Source organism: Sturnus vulgaris, chromosome 2 (genome assembly GCF_052056855.1).
Source record: "Sturnus vulgaris isolate bStuVul1 chromosome 2, bStuVul1.hap1, whole genome shotgun sequence".
NCBI lineage: Eukaryota > Metazoa > Chordata > Aves > Passeriformes > Sturnidae > Sturnus > Sturnus vulgaris.
This window is the reverse complement of record NC_142244.1, coordinates 30,267,113-30,280,112: the sequence shown is the minus strand read 5'-3', so window position 1 is coordinate 30,280,112 and position 13,000 is coordinate 30,267,113. Positions and strand designations below refer to the sequence as shown.

The following is a 13,000-nucleotide window of genomic DNA, read 5'->3' as shown; positions in this document are numbered from 1 at the left end:
AAGAAATGCAGGGACTCCAAGGCCAGGCAAGCTCTCTCTGTTGAGCTGGGCAGCAGCTCTCTGGCCAGGAGGTAGATTTTTACCAAGGCAGTCAGGGAACCACCCATTTCTTTAACAACTGTACTGAAGTAGACCAAAAAAAGACAGAACTGCTCTGCAAGCAATTGCTCCTACTATGAATTTTCATTTTATTTAAGGACTGGAAGTAACCTGCAAGCATAGGTTAATGCTACATTAAAATCCTAATTTTTCATTCATACAAGAAGGAGTCCAGAAATTCTGATCTGCCATCAGGCTGTGAAAACTTCATTACCCTGAGGCAAAGCACTCGCCTGAAATTTTCGTTTTGTGTGGGCAGAGAAAAAAACCCACACAACAAAAAGCAAGCAGAAAAGCCACGTCTCCATTAATGGAACAAGGGAGACATGCTGCTTTCAAGCTCCACTAAATAGCTTCAAGGCATCCTACGAAAGAAGACCACAATCCATAATAAAGTCTCAGTGTTTTGAACCTTGTCAAGATCTACCACACCTATCAAGAGATTCTTGGGAAATCCCAAGGTCACCAGCTCCTCCTGCATGCCTTATCCCACAGGCAGTCTCGTAAACAGAGACCACTGCATTATGTGGTAGTGAGGAGCTGACATCCCACTGGGATCTAGCTGCTAGTTTAGAGCAAGAATTCCATGGATTTTGGCTGGTTACTGATGAATGAAAATGAGTCCTTCAAAAGGAAGGGAAGCAGAGACCTCCAAGGTAAAGCATAGTTTGAGGATTCTGGTGAGCCCAGCTCAGTACTTGCAATGCTACGAGCAAACGGGCAAAGTCTTGTAGCTTCTGCTCCAGTGCCCTTCCATAGGCAGGTACTCCAGGAATTTGCCTGAGAGCCCCCCAGACATTATGTTAGCCCTGCTCCTCTTCAGAGATAGGAAAATCAACTGCAGGAGCTGTGACAAACAACATGGAGTATTCCAAAGGAGAGAAACAGGCACAAGCAACTAGGTATAAGACACCTGTCTTGGAAGCCCAGCCAGCCTCTCCCCTCTTTCCTCCACTGTGAATCACACCACAGGAAGACCATCTGTGCACTTGGACATGTATATCCAGATGCATGAATTTCTCCTCTGGAGAAGGATGGCATATGGTGGGCAAAGCCCAAAAAAAGAGCCCACCTAGAGGAAACTGTTCTGCTCTTCTTCTACCTAAAAGGTCAGGGAAAAGAAGGAGGAAAGCCCAGCAGAACTGAGAATTCAAATGCTAACAGCTTAACACACTCTTATCTGACTCTGTGCTTTCCTCAGTCATTTTCATACCTAAGCCATGTTCCCAGCCATGCCACCTCCTTCCCAGAGAAGCAGCCAAGTAAGAGGGAGCCATACCACTCCAAGGACAGCCAGGGAGATCACCACAGCAAACGAGGCATAGGCAGAGTAGGCGCTGGCATTGATGTCTGGATGCCGGGTCTGGTAGAGCTTGAGCATGCAGAGTCCTGCAATCATGTACATGAAGGAGGTGTCTGTGGAGAGACGTAACACAAACAGCACAAACAGCTACCACCAGTGGCCCCAGAAAGCTGCTCCAAGGGCACACAAAGCATCAGGGATCTCTGCCTGCCAGCCTTGGATTTGGCCCTGCTGCTGCACTATACTGTACGGCACTTGGTGCTTTGCCACCTTGCAGCAGCACATCTGCCATGCTCAGGGGCAACAAAAACTAAAGAGGATCAGAAAATAAGTGCCCACAGGGCATCACAACCTCCTGACTGACCTTTGAAACAGACAGGCTCCAGGGAGACTTGTAAGAGTAGAGAGATGGGAAACGTCAGCAACTCAGCAAGAGACAGAACGTGGTAAATCCTAGCTGCAGTTCAAAAGGAGAAAGGAAACTCAGCTTACCAAACTGGAAATTGGAGTAATTAGGGCAGACGTGGTAACAGGCACTGAGCACCCCTTCCATCATCAGAGCAATGCCCATAGCATAAAAGAGACCAAAATGCTTTGGGATCCCATAGTCCTGGAAGAGAGCAGAGCTGTATAGTAAGTGCCTTCAACGTCCTGATAACAGGCAAGCTTCCATTCTCCGTCACTTCATCCCTCCTAACTCCTGGACAAGTCCTCCAGCCACCAGTGCAGCATAGTGTCCTGTGTGCAACCACAGCCTCTGGATTTAGACACATGGCATAGCCAGGTGAATCCACAGGCAGCAATCCTAAGCTAATCACGCTGAAGTTCTGATCTGAAGACCTCAGTGTCTTGGTACTGACATCACGAGACTGAAAATCTCTGTCCTGTGCCTCATGTCATGCTACATCCTGCCCAAAACTGAGAGAGGACTGACCAGAATTGCTCTTGTGGTCAGTAGGGTCTTAGAAGCACATGAACAGAGCCCATCAGCCAATGTGAGAAGACATTTCTATCACAATTTGGCCAAGATTTCACCTGTAAACCACAAGCAGTAGACCCTTACAGCTGCTAATGCCTTTACTTGCTACCAAGCCCATAAGAACAGAGCTGTTTCCAGAAACCACCAGACCTCTGCCCATGGGGCTGCAGATTTCTCCATCCTCTGCCAAAAGAGATTACAGAAGCTCTGCTTCAGAGACTAAGGCAGCCAGATTTCTCTGAGTTATCATAAGCAGCTCTTGTGTAAGACAAATCAAACTTCACTATAAAGAGAAGAATCTTGGGACACTCCTAGTGTCCCAGTTTCTCCACAGCAAGTGCTGCAGGAAAAGCCAGAGCCATGGGAGTCCTTTCTCTATTAATCTCCTTGTCCTCACAGGCCCAGGCTGGGTCACCACCATAGCAGTATGGATATACTGTAAGCAGTAAAGCACTGGGGTGTGCAGGAACATAAGCATCCCACTTAGACCCTTTTGCACAGGAGGAAAAAAAGAGGAAGATTCAATCCTCCAGCAAGGAACACAAGTGGAAACCCATTGTGTATCACTCTGGTTTTTACGTTCACTCCACCTTCCCTGCCTCCCCTCAGCCCCAGGCAATCCTGCTTCCTACCAAGGTGTAGATATCTTTCATCTCCATGGCCCGACGGTGGAGGATGTCCCTGCGCAACACAATGAGGAGGAAGAGAAAGCCCAGCATCATGTGGCCCACGTTACTGAGGATGTTGTTGAAGGCACTGCAGGAAAGAAGAATGTTTAAGACAAAGCCAGCACAGCAGCAGGAAGCTGAACCCTGGGTTGTGATAAGCTGAATCCATTTTGCTCCCCCCTCTACAACCTTCCACCTCAGCAGCTGCCGAATTGCAATTTTACACTCTAGATGACAACTTTGGTTTGAATAGTTCACCTGTCTCAGTTAATTTAACACTTCTTCTGTGAGATTCTCAACTCTGGGCTTTCTTTGCATTCACACATTAATTTAGAGAAATGCTGGAAGGACTGATCTGAACTTTGCAGAGCTGCTGCTCCTTGGATACAAAGTGTCCAGTAGAGCGCAGGGCGGGGGGGATGGATGGACCGAGGGACACCTAATAGCTGTGCCAATGATTTGCAAGGGGCACCCAGGTGCCACAGGTTCCAGGGTGCACGTGTCTTACTGCAACAGAGCACCACTGGTGGGCAAAACACAAAGATCAGAGTCCTAAACTCCCAGTGGTCTTATCAACGCTGCTACTGTGAGCCTGCCAATCATAAAATCTTAACCTGGGCACAAAACAAACACTCAGGAGGCATGAGATAAATATGCAGTGACCAAAAGGCTCACTCACCTCAGCACCCCAAGGGGATGAGCACACAGGAAGTTGTAGTAGCAGATGTCCTGATTGCCCGTCACATTCACTACCTGGACAGAGAGCAGGTGGGAGGCCTGGCATTAGCAAATCCTCCCAGCTCTGGGGGGTTTGCCACATGCAAACATAGCACAAAGACAAGGTGTACCAGGACGCAGCCTAGCTCTAGCACTGGCACAGGGGAGTAATGACATCTGCAAGCAGAGCTTTTAGGGTGGGACAAGATGTCACAGGCCATAAACCTGAAAACAGTCTTCAGAGGAAACACTGTGTGTTCTCAACCCCCCTACTAGTAGACCTGCTTGCAGATATCTGCATAACAGCAGGATAGCAAAGCCTGGGAGAAGGGAGGAGAAATCACAGCAAACACTACTTGCTTTCAGCTGTCTCTTAGAAATAGCATCAAATTCCTCCTGTCTCTAAAATGAAACAGGATCCAAATGAGACATCAGTTGAGCAGGAAAACAGCAGCAGTCCTACTTCTCAAGCAGAAATAGCAGAGGTGCCAAAACCCAATGAACCAAGCTCAGTGTAACATCAACACAGTGCAACAAGAGCAGCTACAGTAAACTGCTCCTCACACAGAGCAGAACTCCTGGGTGATCCCAGTTTCACTGTGACTGTCATCCTTGCACAACACAACTACAGGGCAAATTTAAAGCAAGAGGGGACAGTCATGAAGCCAAACGCACCGTCTGGTAAGTGATGACGAGCTGGATGACCGGCAGGGCATAGAACACCGCAATGGTGATGATGTTCCTGCAGAGGGGAGACGGCAATAGCAGTTACACACACACACCAAGACCAGGGGTGCACACCCAGAACAGAGCCCCACAGTGCTCGTGGAGGAATGTGCACACCTCACTGCTCTGGGGTTATGATCCCATTGTGACCCCCTAAAGCAGAGGAGCACATGTGCTTGTGCACATAGGAGGCAAATGCTAAGGGCATGGGAAAAGCCAGGATGTCGGCCACAAGCTCAGGTGTTTGAGTGCCAGTTTCTCCCCCTTCCCATTACGTTCCAGTGCATTGGTTGTTACCACACTTAAAAGCAATGACGCAAAACAGAATCCATTGCCAGGATCATGTGTGCACTGATCCACAAATATCCTTACTTGAGGTATGTGGGATCTGCAGTTACTGATTGGAACAGGGTCAGAATGGGTAACAGGATAGTTCAGAAGTGGTTCAGAAGATGAGCATGTGGACAGACTCTACAACCAGAGACTCTGGGTCCAGAGTTTGGGCCTTACCAGTTTGCCTTCTCCTTACCAGAAATAGATTTTGTATTTTTTGCTGACAATCCTTCGGTCTTTCCTGGACAAGTCCGATAGATAGAGGAACACCTAAAACATTAGTGGGTGGGGAAAGAGGGAAGAAAACACAAAAGAACCAATGTAGATTACAGATGCCAGTAGAAGATCTTGACATATTTGCAGCTTGGTGGTATTTGGACTGGTTTTACACAGTGAACTAACTGTGTCCCTTGATTCTATGGGAGTGAGTTCTGCAAAATCCTGTGACCTCCAGGAATGGCTCCAGCCACACAGAGCAATGCAGGATGACAAAGGGAGGCAGTTTGAGAGCTGCTGGCTTAAAGCCCCTCTGTACATCCACTGTAGTCACACTACTTGTATTAAATAGCCACCTACTGTTGCAGATTATTTTCTATCTTCACACCTCTTGGAACTTTCTGGGACACTCTGTGGGCATTTTCCTTCTTTCTCAACAGTCTCCAATACATTTTGATTTTCCATATTAAAGCACTCACTTTAGAAGTACTCTTACCATAGTGACAAAACTTTCAGTGACTGAAAAAAAGACTAAGAAGCACACTCAGCTGTATTAGATGAAATCCACCCTGAAAGGGAACAGGATTTTGAGATTTCACTGAAGTGACCAGTTCTGGTCATGGCCCAGCACAAGGACCACAGCTGCAACACCAGCCATACCTTAGTGCGGATGATGTTCTTATCACTCTCAATTTCTGGCATGGTGTCAAAGTCACTCTCCTCCTCCACAGAGCTGTCTGTGTCCGAACCAGCGGGAGGCCTGTGCTCCGGGGGGGACCGCTGATGTCCACCACTGGAGCTGGACTCATCTGGGCCAGAGCGGGGAGAAGGAGACAGGCAGGGTAAAGGCTAAATCCCCCTGTGCACAGCAAGAATAAAGCTGTCCCTGGTGCTTTGACAAGCTGATATGGCCAGTTCAGGGAAAAAATTTTTTCATGATCCTAAACCTTCCAAAACGTTTTAGGTGATCAGCTAAGAGCAGTTTGAAGGACCATTATCTTCCCCTCTCTGCAGCATTTTAGTTTTCATTCTGCTTTTATTCTATTACTTTTCATCTCTCAACATTTTCTACTCTCTACTAGCCCAGGCTCTGAAATCTGGAATTCTGAGACAAGACAAATACCTATAGAGAAAGAAGTAGACTGCTAGGGGTCAAAACCACACTCACCTAGTTAACCTTCAGATTTTATGTAAGCTTTATGTGTGTCTAAGCTTTTCTAAAAATACTCTAGAAAAAAAGACAAAGAAGAAAGTCGATTTTTCAAAGCAGGCAGAGTATCAGTTTTGTTCCCATTGCATCCCTGCCACTGGTCACATACAGGTCAGGAGGATGTGCCTGCACTTCCCACAGGCTAGGCAACTCCCAGCTCGTTGCCCACATCTATGTGGGCAGAACACAGGCTTCTTCCTCATTTCCCTAATGCTTTTAAAAGATTTCTTCTGAAAAAGGGGAAAGAGGGGTGAAGTGGTCATTAAGCCCTTAGGAAGGTTTTTTCCCCTCTGCTGCCAGGACATGATTCACCTGTTGGCAGTACAACATTATTTCTTCCCTAGTGAAATCCCTGGAGGCAAGAAACTCCGACTGTGTCTTGCTTTATGACACACAACCCTTCAGCCCCCAGGGTTAGGCATGCTTTGGATTAAAGGCAGACTGTGAGCTAATAACAGGTTCCTAGAAGCTTCCCTGCAAGGGACCTTTGTCAGTCACTAGTAAATGTCCTGTCTGAAGCAGCATTGTCACCCACAGCTCTCAGGTGACTGCAGTTTTGTCTAAGACACATTTCCAATGACAGTCTCTTGGGGAACCTCTTTCAGATTTGCCACTTTTATTATGTAGATGCTTTTCCCCAAAGTACAACCTGAGCCTCACAAATGCAATTTGGTTGTTTTAGTTTTGGGTTTTTTTCCTAATAGTTGCAAGATGCTCCTAAAGTAGCTTGCAGCTTTATTCTCCTCTGGTGTTAAATCATCCTAAAAGTGCCTTCCTTGCCCCAGGGAAGAGCCTCCCTGTGCCCCAGTTCTGGAATATACTGTACCAATAGCACCGTAGCTGCTTCCCTCAGGAGTGCTGGCTGAGATGGGGTGTGAAGAAGTCATCATCCCAGATCCTGCAATGGAAACAGACCCAGGAGGGACAGTTAGTTTCATGTCAGTGCTTCAAAACGTCTCTGAGAGGAATGCAAACAGCTTGAAGAGCTGGAGGGGCTTGGGAAAAGGAACATTTCTCTAAACAGATGGCAGTCTCCCTCTAGAGCATACTGTGCAAAAGGGAAACCCTTGTTTTGCAGTGTGAAGGAAACCTATTCCCTTCAGCCTCCCCACACAGGGTGCCAGTGAGACTGGCAGCATGAGCCCCACTCCAGCACCCTGTACAGATAACACTGTGGGGCTGCAAGACTGGTAAATTTTAGAGCAAGTCTCATGATGTTCTTAACAGCCTTCTGAATTTCTAATTCTTCTCTTTCCCCATCTCATGCTACTCTTCAAATACTGCTTACCTTCAAGTATCCCTGGAAGAGTCACAGACTTTAGCAAGACAGCTCCTACATAATTTTAACCAATCAAGGAGAAAGGAAAAAATGCTTCATGAAAAAAGTGGTAATGATCTCGTGCTGATGACAAGAAGGGCAAGCCATTGAGGGCTAGGAACATCTTGCCTCCTGCCCACACATATGAAGCAAGGAGGAATGCTCTCCTCGCTCCACATTCCCTCTTTTTACTTCCAATGGTGGAGCTCAGCAGCTGACCTACATGGCAGGAAACAAAGCCTGCTGAATCCCTTCACTGAGAGGTCAGTCACAAAAGGGAGGGAAGCAAGGGCAGCAGAAGCAGGACCACATTTTCCAGTAGTGACAAACAGTGAGACACGTAAAGTTGTTTTAAAGCTTCACCCCTGCAACAATACCATGTGGTCAGTCAGCAGCAAAGCAATGCAGAACATGGCATAGTATTTAAAGCTTTACTGCAGCCTGGCAATGGCCTGGCTTCCCAAGATGCATCTCTGGCTTCCCACTACATGACTGGTCTCAAACTGACAGGCACAGGCAGAGTGCTCTTTCCAACTGGAAATTCTGGGCATTTCTGTAACACCTTGTATAGGCTTTCATACCATTTTCATTAGTCACAAATGTAGAGAGATCTAAAACTTGTCCCTGACTGACCTCAAGTCAGAGGAGCACCCATAAAGCAATGATATTTGACATTTCAAGTCCCAATTACAGCTTTTTTTGGCATGTCTGCAGTACTTGTTGGGCTGAGGGCTAAGACTTGATCTCAAATTTTGGCTCTTTTACACTCCTGCCCCATCCCTCTAACAGAGAAAACAAACAGCTCAGAGAAGCATCAGAAGTAAACATGGCATGGACTGAGCACTAGAGAGAGGGCTCTGGCACACTGCAGCCCCCAGGTGACAGCCCTTGAGCCCTGAGCTGAGATTGGCAGGATGTTGTACATTGCTGCAGGAGCAAGATGCAGCTTCTACTCATCACCTCTAATCCAAACTCCCTCTCTCATGGAAGCTTTTTCTGTTGCTTTAAAAGTCATTTGGAAATTCAGATCACTGAGAAGAGGGCAAAAACATTTCCCTGTGTTCATGGCAGCAAGGCACAAGCACAATTCCTAGACCTGTCAGTCCTGTTCCATGAGGATACTCCCTCCTAATTTTAGACCAGGCTTTATTCTCTCAAGTCAACCTTCTCTCCCAAGTTACCAAAGATTTAAATCTGCACAAAGCAGGCAAGCCAAGGAGAAAAGGCACTCTGCCTGTCTCTAACAGCCACTTTGAACCCAGCTCACCCACGAATTTCCATTCCACTTCCCACTGTGAGAGTGAGTAAAGTAAATGTACCACACCAGGCATGGTTCCTCCAGCTATTGCTTCCATCAGATAGTGAGGATGCAGAAGGGAAGGTGTGCCATGAGATTAAAAACCAGGAAAGCCAGAAATAAGACGGATAACAAGAGCGAAGAGGCACATGGAGTGGCAGGACATTCCAAGACCAATGGCAAAAACACACTGCTGAGCACTTCCATCCAGTTCCTGGGTGAGGAAAAGGTATGGGGAGTAATGAAGAAGGCAAGATGCAGGGGTACTTGGGAGGAAAAGAAATTCCAAGGCGTGGGAAGGGGAGAAAAAAAACAGCAGAGAGAGCCAGTGTGTCCACTGATCTGGCAGACAGGGAAGATGCTAATTACCATTTTATAAGCATCAGTCAGACAGATCCTGAAGAGACAATAGATGAAGAAACAGCCTGTGGGCAGGACATGATTCCTCCCCAGAGAAAAGGACATGGCTGCAGCAGGCAGTGCCAGGTATGTGAAAGTGGCAATGGATTACAAGGGAGAGGATAGGTCACAGAAGCAGTAGGTACCTCTGGGAGGAAAACTGTAAACTATGAAGGAACTGTGCTCCTCTCTCCCTTCACAGGGATGCTGTTCAGTAGTCCTCCCTGCTCAGCAACCCAGTTCTCTACTCTCCAGGTCCATACTAAGTCCAGTATCTGTGCCCTGCAGCTTCTTTGGGAACCTTCCAAACACCAGAATTTAACTTCCATCTCTCAGCAGGGCAACTTAGAAGGCAGCTCCTAAGCTGGCTTCAGCACATTAAATCTCAGCTGCAGCATCAGCAGCACTCCCTGGGACTTCTGGTCTCACCTGGCTGAGACTATGCCTCCTTGTCTTAGACAGTGATTCCTTGTCATCACCCTGGAGCTCTTCCACAGCCTTGGACAGGTCCCTTCAGCTTACTCAAACTCCCCAACACACAGGCCTTTCCCATTTCTCCAGTGCCTTAAGACCTGCTCTTGTTTTACAGCAGGATCCATCCCAAATGATATAAATTTAGAATATATGTAGGGACATTTTTACAGTTCCCTGTTCATGTTGTGAAAAAAACCTTTCACACGTATTCCAAATACAGGGTTATATGTGGATCTTAATGGCTGACAAAGCAAGTCTAAGAATTCAAATGCCCCCAGGTCCTCAGCAGAAACATTAAGCCAATTAATGCCAGTCAGAGTGAAGTTCCACTGCTGATCCTTTAAACACAGCTTAGTTATACTACCATGCTTATCTGATGGTATGTAGCAGACTGGAGAGACTGAAAACATTTGGCATCCAAAAAGAAATAACAACAAGAACCTTTCAATGCTTCCAAAATTATGTCCTCCCTTCCTCAAGGAGAGAGGTACAAATGACCTCAGCAGCAACATTTTGAACTTCTTTGCAGGCACTAAATATTTAATCAAAATGAAAAGGCGCCCACATTTCACCAGAAAGCAAGAACTCTCAGCGTCCCCCATCCACATGACAAAAACTTCCATCTTTCACTAGTAGCTTCTTAGATGCAGCTCTGTTTTTACAGAGCAGAAGGCTGCAGCTTGTGGAAATGTGGGTGCAGCACAAAGTAAACAGAATCCAATGCCAACATAAATATCAGAAACACTGCTACCTAACTCTGTTAGTCATTCATTCACCTGGCTGTCTGCAACTTCCAGTGAAAAACAATTTAACATTTAAATTCAATTAAGACATTAAAAGACCATGATTAAACCAGGCAGAGGAATTCTTAAAGCATAAGAGCTGACATACTCAAAAGTGCCTTGTTTAAAAATCAACAGACCTGGCATCAGGAACATTAGCCTGTAGCCAGATCTAGGAAAGGCTTGGCCTTCCTCCACTCCTTTAAAAGGCAGCTCCTGGAGGTAGGAGTCAGGACCAGGTTCAGGGCAGCTGGCTTCAAAGGCCCTCTCTTGTGAGGGCACAGAGGAAGCTCTAACATCTTTCCTCAGCACCAGAGACTATGTGAGCTGCTAGGGAAGACAGCTCCAGGACAGAAGGTACTCGACTGACAGCTTGTCCTTTGCCTGGCCTGTGCTGTTCACTCAAAGCTGTCACACGACAGAGAAGAGACCTTACCGTGCTCAGGACTCAATCTCCCAGGTGAAGCCTTCCTCTGAACCCTGCAAAGCAGCAGACAGCACTCATGAGACAGCCAACTAATCTCATCCTGCCAGCCACGGCAGGATTATCTTGGACACCAATAGGTAAATATGGTGCTCTAAAAAAACCAAATAAAACCGACAAAAATAAGCACAAAAGAAATAAACACAACAACAAAAAAGAAAAATGCTGTTTGAACTAAACACAACTCAGCCATGACTGCTTGCTATCCACCTCTCTAACTTCCAAAGCAACAGAGGACTTTTTTTGCCTCCTCAGCTATCCACGAGAGGCAGGACAATCATTTCCATGACTTATCCCATGCTATATTGCTCAGTATGTTGGGAGAGACCCTCACACCACCTTCCAAACCCATCTTCCCTACTCGGGGGATCAAGTACATATGAATCTACTGAAGAGGTAACAGGATCTAGAGGCACTCACTAGCATGATGCTTAAGAAGCCCATATCACCTCCCTCAATGCAGATGTCAAGCGGAAGATGGTAAAAAGCAAAACCAAAAAACCCCCACCAACATATTCCCAGAACACAGAAAAATACCAGCAAATAAGAGCACACACTTAAGTCTTTCACTGAATTGTCCAATGAAATGTATTTTCATTGATGTGTCTTGAAGTTAAGCCATGCCCATGCAATCATTCTTCTCAACGCAAGCCCAGACACCAAAGTTTGGGGCAAGGAAGGAAAGTAAGGAAGGAAACCAGCATTCTTGGGACTCCAAGGCCCTATTTGTGTCACTGCCACTTACTGCAGTACTCAGTCCAGCATGCTCTCACACTCCATGTCCCAGACTGGTCCCTTAACAATTCTCACCTGCTGCCCAGTGTCCTTACATAAGAAAACACAATGTTGGGGCACTACAAGATCTAGAGGGCAGACCCTTAGATTTTCATCCTCCCCATGGTCCCCATAGCAGAGGAAGAAGTATTTTCTGGCTGATGGTCAGCAGGAGCCCACTGAATAGTCACGGACTTCTTCAGCTGCTCTGCTTAGATACTTGCCACCCCACTCATGCCCAGTTTTCTACAGGGTGTGGAGTCCCTGATGATAAGAAACAGAAACGCTGTTCTTTTATAACCCCTCAAACTCACCTGATGTAGTGCACAAAAGCAACAACCACTGAGCCCAGGTAAAAGGAGAGGAAACTCAGGAAGCTGAAGAACATGGCCTGGACATAAACAGACTCTGAGGAAAGATAAGGGATCAGTCAGCTCACAGAGCAGGAACAGCACCTCTCAGGGTCAGCATTCTTCCCAATACCACCTTGTAAAAGTTCCCAGCCCCAAAAAGCCCATCCAAACCCATTTGCTTTCTTCAAAAGGAATTGACGGAACCTGTTCAGCATTATCTCCCCTAATTTCTAGCTGGTGTGCCACACAGCTCTTCCTGGAAGGAAGCAGGTGCAAGTGGTTTTCTCTCCTCTGCTGGTGCTTTCTGCACCATTCCTTCAGAGGCTGCTGGCCCAGCCATACCCCTCTATTCAGAAGTGCCAAGTTCCCCTGTAAAGTTGCATTGCTCTGCCCAAAGGCACTGACTTTTAATGGAAGGCACAATCGTCACTTGAAGGTTCTTTGTCCGCTGCAGGTTCCAGGTACGGTTGACATTCCCTGTGAGATGCACAGTGTACAGCAAACATAAAAACAATCAACATTAATGATTTCTGGCACTGATCTTGGTTCTCTGAACTCACAAAAACAACAGTCTGGCCTTTCATTAAAATGTGTGGGTGGTTTTGCTTTAAACTGTTCTCTGATCTGTCAATATACAACTTTTCCCAAATATTTCCCCCTTCCTCCCTGTTCACAACCTATTTTTCAGACTAGAAATCCTTGCTTGAGCCTCCCATATATTAAGTATGGATGTCTGAATCCCAAAGACATCTCATCTCCTATTCATTTAATCCCCAAAGGAGAGGGACTCTCATTACAGGTAGTGGGAGCCTATTTTTTGCCTTTGGCCAAATCTCTGTGAGTAAAACATTTCTGTGCAGGATGCCAC

General features: G+C 46.5%; 1 protein-coding gene across 4 annotated transcripts in view; it reads right to left on the bottom strand.

Annotated features, from left to right (window-relative positions):
* Positions 1-13,000, bottom strand: part of SIDT1 (SID1 transmembrane family member 1) — a 40,246-nt gene that overhangs the window by 6,506 nt on the left and 20,740 nt on the right. For 3 of the 4 annotated variants that reach the window (XM_088159048.1, XM_088159045.1, XM_088159046.1), the window contains exons 8-18: positions 12,538-12,609; positions 12,094-12,187; positions 10,958-11,001; positions 7,078-7,149; positions 5,702-5,850; positions 5,022-5,095; positions 4,442-4,508; positions 3,729-3,802; positions 3,014-3,137; positions 1,895-2,012; positions 1,379-1,515 (exon numbers count right to left, since the gene is read on the bottom strand). In XM_088159048.1, the coding sequence (XP_088015174.1) occupies positions 1,379-1,515; positions 1,895-2,012; positions 3,014-3,137; positions 3,729-3,802; positions 4,442-4,508; positions 5,022-5,095; positions 5,702-5,850; positions 7,078-7,149; positions 10,958-11,001; positions 12,094-12,187; positions 12,538-12,609 (1,025 nt within the window). The remainder of the gene's footprint in view (positions 1-1,378; positions 1,516-1,894; positions 2,013-3,013; positions 3,138-3,728; positions 3,803-4,441; positions 4,509-5,021; positions 5,096-5,701; positions 5,851-7,077; positions 7,150-10,957; positions 11,002-12,093; positions 12,188-12,537; positions 12,610-13,000) is intronic. The other variant, XM_088159047.1, reaches the window with a different exon arrangement.